The 14,712-nt window shown below is 47.5% G+C and overlaps 1 protein-coding gene across 3 annotated transcripts; it reads left to right on the top strand.

Annotated features, from left to right (window-relative positions):
• The first annotated feature begins 6 nt into the window (after positions 1-6).
• IAH1 (isoamyl acetate-hydrolyzing esterase 1 homolog (S. cerevisiae)) lies at positions 7-14,648 on the top strand. 3 transcript variants are annotated; one of them, XM_011960929.1, is made up of 6 exons: positions 7-28; positions 2,091-2,143; positions 4,287-4,435; positions 7,353-7,514; positions 10,442-10,560; positions 14,170-14,648. In XM_011960929.1, the coding sequence occupies exons 4-6, from the start codon at positions 7,409-7,411 to the stop codon at positions 14,350-14,352; spliced, it is 408 nt and encodes a 135-aa protein (XP_011816319.1). In that variant the 5' UTR covers positions 7-28; positions 2,091-2,143; positions 4,287-4,435; positions 7,353-7,408; the 3' UTR covers positions 14,353-14,648. The 3 variants fall into 3 exon arrangements, with proteins under 3 accessions (XP_011816319.1, XP_011816317.1, XP_011816318.1); XM_011960927.1 differs by lacking the exon at positions 7-28 and adding an exon at positions 671-776; XM_011960928.1 differs by lacking the exon at positions 7-28 and adding an exon at positions 978-1,345.
• Positions 14,649-14,712: the final 64 nt, after the last annotated feature.

The raw sequence follows: 14,712 nt of genomic DNA, 5'->3' as shown, positions 1-14,712 counted from the left end.
GGCCGCCGAACTTCACTGCACGGTTGAGGTAGGAACGTTGCATTACAACCACGTTTTAACAGATGAATCCCTTGGAAGTAACTCAGTGCTCTGTGTCCGCGGGGTTCTGTATCCGCGCATCCACCCAACGGCGGGAAAAAGAAAAGCGGCTGCGCGCGCACTGAATGTGCAGCTGCCTTCCCTTATCATTCGCAGAACCACGAGGTACTGCCAGGGTTTCCGCAGTGCCTGCGTCCTCTTGGGTGTTACAGGCCCTCCAGAGTGACGCCTGGCGCAGGAGGCCGCGCGCGCACCCCACGACCTCTTCCAGGGGGGCCTGGAGCAGCCCTCCGCCCCACCGAGGGCCAGCTGTGGTTCCCGCCGCGCGTCCTGCGGACACACTCCTGCCCTTTGCCGAACGCACCTGCACCCGCGCAGCGCGGGGTGCGCTTAGGGCGGCCCCGAACCGCTTTTCTTCTGGGAACCACGCGGCGGGACGCGGGTTTCGGATTCCCTGGGGGGCAGCCTTGCTGTGAGTGAACAAGCGCGGAGGCCGAGCTTCTTGCAAACGGACTCCGGACTCCGAGAGGCAACGACTTTCGTGCCTCACCAAAGTGACTGCTTGGGTGCCGGCCGAGCCCTGCCCCTGGAACCCACGGGCGGCCACTGCGCAGGCGCCTCTCCCGGCTGGCGGCTCCGCCCCGACCGGCGGCTCCATGGCGCTGTGCGAGGCCGCGGGCTGCGGTAGCGCCCTGACCTGGCCTCGCTTGTTGCTCTTCGGGGACTCCATCACCCAGGTACCGCCGTCCTGACGCTCGGCCTTCCGCCCCGGCCTCCCTGCGGGGTCGCTGCCGAGGCTCCTCGCCGTCCTTTTCGGCCCCTGAGACGGCTGGGCCGGAGGCCTGGCCACGCCCGTGGCGACCCCGGAGGAGCGACGGGTCCCCTGGTGGCTGCGCCTTCCGCGCCCGCGGCGTCTCGGAGGCCACGACGGTGTCCTTGAGAGCCCGGGCTCCCGGCACAGACGCGAGGGAATATGGCCGCGCTGGCCGCCCCGCGCCGCCTCCCACCGGGTCGAGATGCGCGGTCGTCCCCTCAGCGCCCTCCTGGGCAGCGGCCTTTCCCCTCCGGGTCCCGGTGAGCGGCTCTGGGCGACCGCGCTGACCGCGCGCTGTGTCCCAGGAGGCCCCGCGGTCGGCTCCGGGTGGAGGCGCCGGGAACCCGCTCGCCGCACTCCCTGCGGGCACAGGTGGGGCCGTTAGGGGTTGACCTTGGAAGTAAAATGCCTTCAGGAATTAGGTAGAAAAGGACCATCCCTTCATCCAAGATCCCCTCACCTCCTGTGAAGGGAACTGTCTTCTAAATGCAGGTTCTTTCTTTGGGGAGGGAGTAGAAAGTCCATTCCTGCGTGTGTCCTCCTCTTAGGATCCGTGTACGCCCATAACTGGTAACTAATATTAGTTTTAGGCATATGGGGCAGTCGGGGCTTGCCGAATTCCATGGGAATATGTATGAAAAAGTGTTCATCCTCAGCCCGGTAACCAGCAAATCAGTGAGGCGGCATGGCCTTCAATTTCCTCACTGACCTTTGACTTTATTTCCTGAACTTAGATTTCTGTTTAGCTTCCCCCCACCCCCCCGGGTTTTTTTGAGACAGAGTCGCGCTTTGTCGCCCAGGCTGGAGTGCAGTAGCGCGATCTCGGCTCACTGCAACCTCTGCCTCCCGGATTCAGGCGTTTCTCCTGCCTCAGCCTCCCGCGTAGCTGGGATTATAGACGTGCGCCACCACACCGGGCTAATTTTTGTATTCTTAGTAGAGACGGCGTTTCGCCATGTTGAGCAGGCTGGTCTCGAACTCCAAACCTCATGTGATCCGCCCGCCTCTGCCTCTCAAAGTGCTGCGATTACAGGCTGTTTAGCTTTATGATAGAGAAAAATCCCCCTCTGCTAAAGTGCTGCCAGGTGTACTTACCTGTAATCCCCAAAATGACCTCACAGTGAAGCAATCAAAGCCAAGCAGGGAGTGCCGAGAAAACAGAAGTTGCCAATCAGAGCTGCGCTTGCTGAGATGCCCCGTTACAGTCATTAGTAATAATGGGCTTTTCTTCCTCCAGTTTTCCTTCCAGCAGGGTGGATGGGGAGCATCGCTGGCTGACAAGCTGGTCAGGTGAGAGTGGTTTCCGGTACTTGAGTACTTGCAGATGGACAATGTCTTAGGGATCCATCTTACGGATGGATAGTTCTGAACAGAACATTTCTCCTTTGTTAATTTTGTTTGCCTTCCCTAATCATACATAGGAGACGGAACTGAAAAAATTTAGTCTTCACTCAGTCTGACCAATTAGATATTTTAGGGTTGAGCTGATGGCTGGGTAGACTCAGACAAATCAAGTAAATGGCCAGTGCCTCTTTGCTGGTCAGCGGCAGACAGATCCAAGTCCAGCTGCTGGATCGCAGAGCTTGCAGTTTTACTGCCACACCACACTGGTAGGAAGCTACTTTGCCTTTTTTTTTTTTGAAGTGCTGCCATGACTGAGACTCACCTTGTCACAATTCTGCCGCACTTTATTTTGGGTTTTGATGGTTTTTGTTTGTGACGGGGTCTCTCTCTTGTTACACGCGTCCGTGTGAAGAGACCACCAAACAGGCTTTGTGTGAGCAACAAGGCTGTTTATTCACTTGGGTCTGAAAAGAGCAAAGGGAGATGGGCTGGGGCAGTTTTGTAGGATTTGGGGAGGTAGTGGAAAATTACAGTTAAAGGTGGTTATCTACTGTTAGCAGGGAAGGGGGTCACAAGGTGCTCTGTGGGGAGCTCCTGAGACTCACTGTCCAGGGGAGGAATGTCACAAGGTCGATGGATAAGGGTGGGGCAGGAACAAATCACAATGGTGGAATGTCATCAGTTAAGGCAGGAATTGGCTGTTTCATTCCTGTTGTGGTTTTTCAGTTGCTCCAGGCCACCTGGATATATATGTGCAGGTCACAGGGGTTATGATGGCTTAGCTTGGGCTCAGAGGCCCGAAAACTCTCCCGCAGGCTGGAGTGCAGCCGTGTGATCAGGCCTCTCTGCAGCCTCCACCTCTGGGGCTGAAGCCACCATCATGTCAGCCTCCTGAGTAGCTGGGACCCACAGGCATTTGTCCCCACACCCAGCCCAGCACTTCATTTTAACGTATCCTGATTTCACTCTAAAATGGCTGGTCACCATTTTATCATCATTACAGACAAAAGCAATCTCACTTTGAAGGAAGGCTGAGTTTTGGTTATTGTTCTCCAGTTTATAAATGTCACCTGAGAACTTTGAGTAGTGTCATAAAAAGTGTCCCCTTGTGCTGCTTTGGAGCCCACTGCCTAACGCTGTGGCCTGCAGTTCTCCACTAGTGCTCCAGCTTCTCTGCTTGGTTATGCACATATAGGAATGTGAATACATCAAGATGAACCATATTGATTTACTAATCGTAAATTGAACCCCAGGAGTCATTTTAAGAAAACTTTCTGGACAACTTTAAATATCCACAGAAGCAAAGAGTGAAATGAGCCCATCCATCCCTCCTACTACGGATTATTCTGAAGCAAATCCCAAATCATATCATTTTACCAAGACTAAGAAAACAGGAGTCCCTCTTATGTGACTGGTATTCTCTGAGGGGTTTTAAACCTACTTCCTGTTCATTAACTGGAATTCTCCTCACTTGACATGTGAGGAACGCTCACAGCACACCCAGGGTCACGCCTAGTCACAGATAGAGCCGAGAATAAATCCAGACAACCCGGCTTTTTTTTTTTTTTTTTCCTCCATTACACCTACAGTACTGTGAATCCAACTCTTTTTAAGGAAACAAAAAGCCTACTAATGAACCGGTTTAACTTGAAACACAATACATTTACTAAAACCATTTAATCAAAACCAGAAATCTCAAATATTCTATAGACTATTTAAATATAAACTAAGTTCCAGGATATTAGTGACTTTACCTGAGATACTTGCTGAGATTCTTTTTTGTGAACTCCATTTTAAAAGCACCCCACTATACCATGCTTGAAGTCAAATAGGCTGTAGACTTCATCACAGCCCCTTTATATAAAATTACTCCTCTCATGGAGGAGTATGGCGTATTTACGCATATCTTTGAAAGGCTTAAGATTAGCATGCTTCAACTGTGTTCTTGCTCCTATCAAAGTGAAACCTGGGACTGGCTCAGAGACGTGACGGCTCAGAATCCCAGAGAGCACACCCTCACTAAAGGCGAGTTACTGGGACCATAAACACTTCTTGCCCACAATTCATCTTTTAAAATTTGTCGTTTCAGAAAATGTGATGTTCTGAATCGTGGATTCTCAGGTTATAATACCAGATGGGCCAAAATTATCCTTCCAAGATTAATCAGGAAAGGAAACAGCTTGGACATCCCAGTAGCAGTTACAATTTTCTTTGGGGCCAATGACAGTGCATTAAAAGGTAAAAGCATTTTTTATGTCCTTCTAGCTCACTTTTAATCATTTTTATGTTACAGCAAACTTACATTTAATATACTTTTTTCAACTGTTTACTTTCTCCCAATAGCTACAGTTTTGCCAGGCTTATGAGTTCCTTGAGTTTATATGTATTCCTGGCTTTAACACTGGTGGATTTTATTCTCGACCTGGTTTCTACATGCCTCGCTTGCTGGCAGTCCTAATCTTACAAACACTTAAATATTTTCTAGTCTGTTAGTGCCATGCTAAGTTTGTAATGTTTTTCTCTTTAGTTGATGCATTTGGCAGCAGAAAGCTTAAGGATACCTTGTGGCTGCATCACACTGATGCGGCTGGTGGAGTGTCTTAGGGAGGGTATCTCGGGAGCAGCCACTCTGACCTCAGTTAGGCTTGAATCCTGGGCAGTGGTTGAGTGTGGGTTTGGAAAAGGAGACAGTCTCTCCTTGATTGCTGAAGAACTGATGCTGTGACTAGAGGAAAGCTAGCTGTGTAAGAGGCCTTTCTTCCCTTTCTACTCTTGAAGAAAGCCTTCTGCCTTCTATAAACAAGAAAAACCAGCCTTTGTTTTGGGAAGTTAGGTAGTCATCTTCCAGAGATTTCTTTTGTGCCCCTACTTGTGTCACAGAAGTGGTGTGGTCTGCTGTTCACAGGCACACTGTGGGAGGCATCTGAGTTGAGGCTGGACATGAACACAACTGCAGTAAGAGGAATTCTTGCTCCCTGCAAGAAAGATTATATAGATTACAGGTATCGGTAGAGCCTGCACGTTAACCATTATATTTGGGAAGAAATTAATCTTCACTTTCTATCTGGTACCAAAAACCATAAGAAAATTCAAAATAGAATTTTTTAAAAAGATACATTCTTATCAAATTTAGGATAAGGAAAAACACTTCCTAAGTATAAGAGCAGTGGAGGAGGCCACAGAGGAAGAACAGGTTTATGAAATAAACTTAAAATAGCTTAGGCTAGGAAAAAACTGAAAAAGAAAATGATGTGTTAAGGAAAATATCCGAAAAATGTGGCAGACAAGAGAGTATGTCTTTAGTGTAGAAATCAATAAGAAAAATACGAACTCCAATAGAAAATATAGGCAAAGGACAGGAACAGATGAGAAATTTAACAGCAAATAGATATTTGAAAATGTGTGAAAACTTAAAAAATGTCAATTAAAACAAGGTATTTTGATTTTTGACTCATAGTAAAGCAATATGAAGCAGTAATACATATAGCTGACAGGCATGAAATAAGATTGGAATTCTTACATTCCTGGTGAGAGAATAGCTTGTAATCCTCTGGAAAGCTGTGAGGCGGTATGTGCCAAGGGACTGCCCACGTGTGGAAATTCAACCTAAGGAAATATTCAGATACGCAGCCAGATGTGTGTGCAGAGATTTCTGTATATTGCTTTTTATTTTTTATTTTTTTATTTTTTTTTGAGAAAGTTTCGCTCTTTTGCCTAGGCTGGAATGAAGTGATACGATCTCGGCTCACTGTAACCTCCACCTCCCAGGTTCAAATGATTCTCCTGCTTCAGCCTCCGGAGTAGCTAGGATTACAGGTGCTTGCCAGCACACCTGGCTAATTTTTGTATTTTTAGTAGAGACAGAGTTTTGCCATGTTGGCCAGGCTGGTCTCAAACTCCTGACCTCAGGTGATCCACCTGCCTTGGCCTCCCAAAGTGCTGGGATTTCAGACGTGAGCCACCGCACCTGGCCGTGTATTGCTACTTATAACAGCAGATTAGAAGCTGTACAGTAAGGAAACAAACATCGTGTGGTCACCCTACAACTAAATACCATTTTTTGAGGACTGTTTAGGGACACAGAAAAGCTCATATGTTACGTGAGCCAGGCATGGTGGCTCATGCCTGTAATCTCAACACTGGGAGGCCAGGCCAGGAGTTTGAGACCAGCCTGGGCAACAGAGTGAGACTCTGTCTCAACAGCAACAAAGTTTGCCGATTGTGGTGATGCATGCTAGTCCTGGCTAGTCCCAGCTTAGGAAGCTGAGCTGGGAGGGGAGGGTTGCTTGGGCCCAGGAGTTCCAGGTTACAGTGAGCTGTGATCACACTACACTGCAGCCTGGGTGAGAGCAAGAACCTGTCTCTCAAACAATCTGTAGAGAAAAGCAAAATATAAAGTCTTCAGTGTGAATATAATCTTCAGTGCAAACTCATTTTTGTAAAAGTATACGTATCTTCATGAAAAGACTGGAAAGATATACATCCAAATGCCAACAGTGGTTTTCTGGGTGGTAGGATCATTGGTGACGTTTTTTTTCTTGATACTGTGCTTACATGTGGTTAGCAGATGGTATACAATGACCCTTTTAATACTTCAGTGAGAGCCTGTCTAGAAAATACTCCTTTGCAGTAACAGTAGTAGTAGTCATGGGTGCCATTTGTTTAGACTGAGTACTTGCTTTGTGAAGGCACCTGCTCTCAGTGCTGTAAACTCTTAGCTATTTTGATTTTCAGTCCTAGGAGGGAGACCCTATTACCTCTTCCATTTTACCAATGAGGTACAGAAAGAAAGGCTAAGTATCCGTGGTTCTGTGGCGAGGAGTGACAAAGCCAGGATTTGAACCTAGGCCGTCTCACTCAACAGGCTGGGATCTTTAATTTCTTTATACATTCAACGTAATTTATAACCATCTGGATACTAGTGATGAAAAGACAACAGTACTTACAGTGCCCCTAGTTAGAGCTTTTGAAGTCTTGTTTTATGAAGAACTATACATTTTAACTCATTAAGGAGAAAACCTTCTCTTTGTGTCCTTGGTGTTAAACAATCCCCCAGTGACATCATGAATAACAGGCATTTGCAGAAGTGTGTTCACCTGAATGGTCACTTATAATAAATATGCATCTGGTGAGTACTCATGTTTCTCTTGAGCAGATGAGAATCCCAAGCAGCACATTCCCCTGGAGGAGTATGCTGTGAATTTAAAGAGCATGGTGCAGTACCTGAAGTCTGTGGACATCCCTGAGAATCGAGTCATTCTCATCACGCCGACCCCACTTTGTGAAACAGCCTGGGAAAAAGAGTGCATCATACAAGGTAAACCAACCACAGCCAATCTCAGCCAATCTGGATAGCAATGCTGAGGGGAGAACTCTGATAGAACACTGGTTTCCTGCCTCGGGCTTCTGTTTCTTAGGGGCTCAGTATGTCCATTTCAGTCTGTTTTCAATCATCCAAAATTATTAATAAAAGTATAGCTTCCAGTATGTCATACCTGAGACCTTTTTTGACATAGAAAAGGGATTCTGGCTTTGGATGGTCAGGAGGGAACTGGGAGCCTGGCATCTGCTGACCTTCACAGTTGCCAGGCTCCAAGGTACACATGAAGGCCACTGACAACTGTGCAGAGCTGTGGTGCTCTGTGGGGACTGGGCCTGGGGGCTGATGTGCCTTGACTTGGAAGTCCACACCTGGGGCTTTTCCTGGCACACGGAAGCTGGGACAGGAATGATCGGATAGGAGTCACCAGCTCTCCATATACTGGGGTCTCACATCCCTCAAGTGCTGTGTTTTCCATCCACCTTTGATTGAAAAACTTCTGCACATAAGTGGACCTTCACGGTTCAAACCTGTGTTGTTTAAGGGTCAGCTGAATGTTAATGTTGATGCGCATTATGGAAGATCTTTTTTTTTTTTTTGAGACAGAGTCTTGCTCTGTCAGCCAGGTTGGAGTGCAGCGGCATGATCTCGGCTCACTGCAACCTTAGCCTCCTGGGCTCAAGCAAATTCTGCCTCAGCCTCCTGAGTAGCTGGGATTACGGGTGTGCACCACCACACCTGGCTAATTTTTGCATTTTTAGTAGAGACGGGTTTCACCATGTTGGCCAGGCTGGTCTCGAACTCCTCAGGTTATCTGCCTGCCTCAGCCTCCCAAAGTGCTGGGATTACAGGCGTGAGCTACCGCGCCTGGCCTGGAAGTTTTCTAAGCTACCCAGAACATTCTAGGACAAATTATTGGCTTTGTAACACAGAACAGCTATTTCTCAAAGTATGGTCTGACTCAAAGTTAACTATTATTTTTAGGTAGATTTCTGGGCCCATTTTCAGCACTCCAGATGTTTCTTATACACACTATAGCACACATCCCACAACTTTATGGAAGACTGTTATTGTCCCTACTTTACCAGTGGAGAAACTGAGTCTCAGAGAGGCTAAGACAGAACCTGCCCAAGATCACACAGCCAAGAACCAGGAATCAAATCCAGGAAGTGTGACTTCAGAGCTAAGTCCTTACTGTTATACGAGTTTATAGTTCAGTTGGGTTGTAGCTATGTCACTTGCTTTCAAAGGGTCTGTCATCCTTAGAGGAGGATCCAATGCATTCTCAAGTCACAAACAGCACATGTCAAGGGGTGCCACACACTGGAGGCACAAACTTGGGGAGAAACCCCAGCCCGTGGGATAATGGTGAGAGTAGGCTCTGGGCATCACATCAGGGCAGACGGGCCCTATTGCTGTGAAATACCAGTGTTCTGCAGGGGAGGCGTTTAAGGCCCACAGAGCTCCACTGGAGACAACTGCAGACCCCCAGCTTGCTTCTGGGCCTGCAGCCATAACCGACTGGGGGGCAGTGTCGTCTTGGCTTAACAGAAGGGGAAAATGTTACATAACACGGTCCACAGAAGCTGTTCAGACTTCTTTTTGTCTACTGTTTCCCAGAAAAATAGTATATATGAAGTTCTGAATGTTTAATTTTATTTCCCCTTTCTAGCCTTGAATGTAGCCCAATGCAGACTTTTTAAAAGGTCAGCGATGGGCAAAGCAGGTAAAGGAGGGGTCTCAATAACTGGTCCCCTAGAAATTCAGCTGGTTATTTTTTGAGACGGTCTTGCTCTGTCACCCAGGCTATAGTGCAGTGGCTTGCTCAAAGTTCACTGCAGCCTCAACCTCTAGGCTCAGGTGATCATCTTGCCTCAGCCTCCCAAGTAGCTAGAACCACAGGCATGTGCCACCATGCTTAGCTAATTTTTAAATTTTTTTTGTAGGGATGGGGTAGCTAGTTATAATCTAGGTGAATTTTATAAACAATTGATCCCAAGTATGAAAGCCGGTGAATAGATCTCTGTGACGTAGAGCCTGGGCCAGCATAGGTCTTCCTGTGGCCCGCGTCCAGTTGCCCATAACCTCATACTTTCTCTTTAATACCATTCTGTAGTCCGCCTCCTGCCAGCCCTCACTGTCCTATTTGCAGCCTCCTGAGCCTTCTCCCTTAGCCCCAGCCCCACCTTCCAAACCAACCTAGCACAATCCCCAGATACTGCACTCCAGCCTTCCCTGGTGCAGCTCCCTGGGAGGATGAGGCAGCCTGCGCTTGTTAGATACACTCAGTCGCTCTGTGCTAGTTGCTTTGCTAGAGTTTAGTCTCTTAATCCTGTCAATATTCCTGCAACTAGGTAGGCACTGTCATAAGGATGCAGAAAGCTTCACGACGGTTAAGCAAGCTGTTAAGACACACAGCTATTTAGTAAAAATTGTAGGCATCAAAATGTAGATCTTTGAAGCCTACAAATGATTTTGCTGTGCTGTGGTGCAGCTGTTTCATGTAAGAAGCCAGCGGTGTCAGCACAGCATTCAACTTCCATGGCCTGGCATTTCCTACCAGTGCAGACCTTACCCGCCCCCAGCCCAGCTCCTGCAGCCGGCACTCTCCAAGCAGCCCAGCCCTCCTGGGCCTTTTCTGCCTCTGTGCCTCTGTTCAAGGTGTCCTCTCAAACATCCTCCCTGGCGCTTCCGAAGGCTCTGGTTACCACTAAAGGCTCCTTACAACTGTACCTTGTCCTCTGCTGGGTAGAGCAGCACACCAGTAACCTGCAAGGCTCATCAACATATACCCGTTGGGGCTGGCCCAAGTGGGGTCAATATTTAATGGCATTTCGAAACTGTCTAGATCAGTGGAGTAGAACTTATACAAGGGCCAGCACTTGGGTTTATCAACTGCCACCTCAATTTCTTCTCTTCAATAGGTTGCAAACTAAATCGCCTGAACTCTGTTGTTGGTGAATATGCCAATGCGTGTTTACAAGTGGCCCAAGACTGTGGGACTGACGTACTTAACCTGTGGACCCTGATGCAGGACAGCCAGGTACGGTGGCTTCTCATTCCTCTCGGGGTAAATAGGATCACACAGAAGTAAACCAGGTGTGTGTGCAGCAGCTTTCCCTAGAAAGGCTCTGCTTAGCTAAGACAGTCATCCCTTTAAGCCAATGAAAACAAAAAGGCTTGGGGGAGGGGAGGAATGGAGGTTTCAGGACAGTCACAAGCCCAGCTGCTTATTCAGCCAGGCTCCTTGGCTAGGAGTTAGTACACAGTGGCGTAAATGAGCAATACATGGCTCATATTTATGAACATCGAGGCCAAGTTCCTCTTTCATATAGAGAATGGCAGAAAGCTAAAGCTTGTTAATAGGTAAAACAATGAATTTAAATACAGTATTGGTTAATGAAACTGTGAGAGATATGTAGTTCTAATTAAGTTACTTTGTTTTAAAGCCTGAAAGCACAAATATAAAAGGTAAAAAGCAGGTCCCATAGAATGGTGCACCCACTCAGGAGACAGCTGGTTTCTTAGGCAGTCACACATAGACTTAGGGGGGACCTGGCAGTCCCCTCCTGGGTTATCTGCCCCAGAGACATGAACACTGTGTTCACACAGAACCTGGGTGTGACTGTTGACAGCAGCATTATTCCGACCTGCTGGAAGCACCCCAGTGTCCTTCCGTGGATGAGCAGGGAAACTGGGGTGTCCGTGGGATGGGATGGGAGCTACTCGGCAGTAAGAGGACGGACTGACATGCACAGCAATGTGGGCGACTCTCAGAGGGGACTCACTGAGGGAAGGAAGCTGGTCTCTGAAGGTTACATACTACGTAAGTCAATCTGTTTGGTATCTCAAAAAGGCAAGACTTGGGCCGGGCACGGTGGCTCACACCTGTAATCCCATCACTTTGGGAGGCCGAGGCAGGCGGATCACCTGAGTTCAGGAGTTGGAGACCAACCTGGCCAACATGGCGAAACCATCTCTACTAAAAACACAAAAATTAGCTGGGCATGGTGGAGGGCGCCTGTAATCCCAGCTACTCAGGAGGCTGAGGCGTGAGAATCGCTTGAACCCGGGAGGCAGAGGTCATACCACTGCACTCCAGTCTGGAGGACAGAGGGAGACTGTCTAACCCCACCCCACTCCCCACAAAAAAAGGCAAGACTGCAGTGACAGAACAGGTCAGTGGTGGCCAGAGGTTATGGTCAGAGGTTATGGTGAGGAAAGGTATGGCTAAATTCAGGTTCCACACAGATACTGGTGAAGAGGGATAGACAGCCACTGGTCTTTTTAAATTTTTCTGTGACCTTGCACTACTCTTTTGTAAAGAGCTTGTTCAGCAGGGCACATAAAAGGCCATTTCATTGCTGTGCTGGGATCCAGAGAGAAAGCTTTGACGGGACTGATGGTATTTGAAGTACTCAGGGGAAGGAAGGATGGATCCAGTGTGCGGAAAGCTCTTTGGACAAACAGGAAGACTCACAGCCCCACCAGTTTCCTCTATTCCTAGCTGTTAGGTTTAGGTTACTTGGACAAAGCAACATAGAAAACAACTAAGAATTACTAACCCAAGTGCCAACTTTTTCCTCTCCCCTAAATATTAATCCATACCAATCCTTCCAATGACCTACACATTTATTACACATCTGCAATAGGGAAAATAGTCACCAGTGGGAAAGTCATACCACCACGTGGATGCTGAGCCACTAGTCACCTCTGGAGGCTCTGAGAGCCTAAGTAAATCTGGACCCTAGGCTTCTAGTCTTCCTCTGAAACCCTGAGTGCACTGGAACTTTCCAGAATTCCCAGATCAGGAGGGGCCTTGGCAGCTTGAGTGCCAAAGGGGTCAACATCCAGAGTTCTGTTGTCTAAGAGTCCACCTTAGATTATGTAGAAAAGTTATGCTACTAGAGGAAAGGAAACTGCAAACTACTGGGCTAGTTTTGCTCACATGTCTTTTTCAATCTAATACAAAACTGGGAGGGTCGTCCTTAGAGATCATCTCATCTCCAACTGTCTAGATGAGAAAACCAAGGCCGAGGAAGAAGTGCTAGTATTATATGATAGCATCTAAATTTCTGGTCTATTAAAAGTCACATAAGGCCGGGCATGGTGGCTCATGCCTGTAATCCCAACACTTTGGGAGGCTGAGGCGGGTGGATCACCTGAGGTCAGGAGTTTGAGACCAGCCTGGCCAACATGGTGAAACCCCATCTCTACTTAAAAATACAAAAATTAGCCAGGCGTGGTGGCAGGCACCTGTAATCCCAGCTGCTTGGGAGGCTGAGGCAGGAGAATTACCTGAACCCGGGAGGCGGGGGTTGAAGTAGGCCAAGACTGCACCATTGCTCTCTAGCCTGGGCAATAAGAGTGAGACTCCAGCTCAAAAAAAAAAAAAGTCACATAAGCTAGTTGGCCACCCAGATTCTAACAGAGCTCTTGGCTAGTAAGATTCTTCCCGAAGAAAGAGATGGCTATATGGATAAAATTCTTGAGTTCAGGGCTTGGTATAGCTGCTCATGCCTGTAATCCCAATACTTTGTGAGGCCGAGGTGGGAGGATTGCTTGAGCCTAGGAGTTCAAAACCAGCCGGGACAACAAAATGAGACACCCATCTCTACAAAAAGCACAAAAATTAGCCAGGTATGGTGGCACATGCCTGTAGTCCCAGCTACTCACAAAAATTAGCTGGGCATGGTGGAGGGCGCCATGGGACCTGAGGGTGGAAAGATCGCTTGAGCCCAGGAGGTTGAGGCTGCAGTGAGCCATGATCATGTCACTGCACTCCAGCCTGGGCAGAATACATGTATCTTTTTAAATATATACTCGAGTTCAGGGGAGCAGGAGGGAGACTGGACTCCCATGTCCCAGCAATTACTATTCTGCGTTAGATGGTACAAGTTCTTTCCACCTAAAAACCTGCCTAGAGTCAAAAACAATATTAACTCATGGGGCCCCTGAACACTCCTAATACCAAATTTTTCATTTTTTGCTGATTATGTTACTAGGCCATATTTACCTGTTTTAAGGTTCTTTGAAATAAACTGAGAATCATGTCATACGACTCGGAAGACCTGGAATGAGGTCCCAGCTCACTTAATGGTGAGTGACTTTCATGAAACTTAACTCTATAATATGGAGATAGCACTACAGCACTAGTAAGGGTTCTGTGTGTGTTCAAACACCTATGTAAATAGCACATCAGTGCTACTGTAGTCCAAGACAACTCTGGTCAGATGCCTACAATGAAAGGGGCTGGTGATCTTTCTGTCGCAGGGCCACAACTGAGAGAATGGTACACGCTGGCATTTAGAAAAGTTCTAGCCTCCCTCCCCCTTTTTTTGGGGTGGGGGGAGGCGGGGAGACAGTCACTCTGTCACCCAGGCTAGAGCTCAGTGGTGCGATGACAGCTCACTGTAGCTTCGAACTCCTAGGCTTAAGTGATCCTCCCATCTTAGCCTCCCAAGTAGGTGAGAATACAGGTGTTTGTTTGCCACCACACCCAGCTAATTGTTGTATTTTTTAAATTTTTTATAGAGACAGGATCTCAAACTCCTGTCCTCCAGTATCCTTGGCCCCAAAGTGTTGGAATGACAGGGGTGAGCTACCGCACCTGGCCAGTTACCCACCTTTAACCAATTTCTCTCCCTTCTAGGACTTCTCATCTTATTTATCAGATGGACTACATTTGTCTCCAAAGGGGAATGAATTTTTGTTCTCGCATCTCTGGCCTTTGATAGAGAAAAAGGTCTCTTCTCTGCCTTTGTTGCTTCCTTACTGGCGGGATGTAGCAGAAGCAAAACCTGAATTAAGTCTGCTGAGAGATGGAGACCATTAGCCAATCACAGGAGACCCAAGTCTGCTTGTTAATCTACAGAACTCAATCTACAGAACTCAAAGTTGCCAGTACATAGAGGTACCCTTTTTTCCTCAGGCTTAAACCTTTGCCACGGATAATAAAAGTATTAGGATTTTTCAGGGAAGTTTTGTACTCAGGTCCATTGTGTTTTGACAGTATTTGTTAATACAGGTATCAGTGCTACAGCTACAAAATACACTCTGAGCAGCTTAAGTCTATAAATGAGGAAGTAAAGACTATTTTTTTTAAAGTCACAATTTTATAAAAATGGTTTTCTTACATTCTTTTGAGAACAGTTTCACTCATACGTACACCCACACACCCACTCACCTTGTATCA

The sequence above is a fragment of the Colobus angolensis genome, unplaced genomic scaffold (assembly GCF_000951035.1).
Source record: "Colobus angolensis palliatus isolate OR3802 unplaced genomic scaffold, Cang.pa_1.0 Scaffold53, whole genome shotgun sequence".
Lineage (NCBI taxonomy): Eukaryota > Metazoa > Chordata > Mammalia > Primates > Cercopithecidae > Colobus > Colobus angolensis.
Note: the sequence above shows the minus strand (reverse complement) of the source record. Positions and strands in the feature narration are given on the sequence as shown.

Bases quoted from the DNA above. Each gene is read 5' to 3' on its own strand.
- IAH1 (XM_011960927.1), top strand. From the start codon at position 696: ATGGCGCTGTGCGAGGCCGCGGGCTGCGGTAGCGCCCTGACCTGGCCT. The intron at 777-2,090 runs GTACCGCCGTCC...TTCTTCCTCCAG, and splicing joins TCGGGGACTCCATCACCCAG to TTTTCCTTCCAGCAGGGTGG. The intron at 7,515-10,441 runs GTAAACCAACCA...TCTCTTCAATAG, and splicing joins AAAAGAGTGCATCATACAAG to GTTGCAAACTAAATCGCCTG.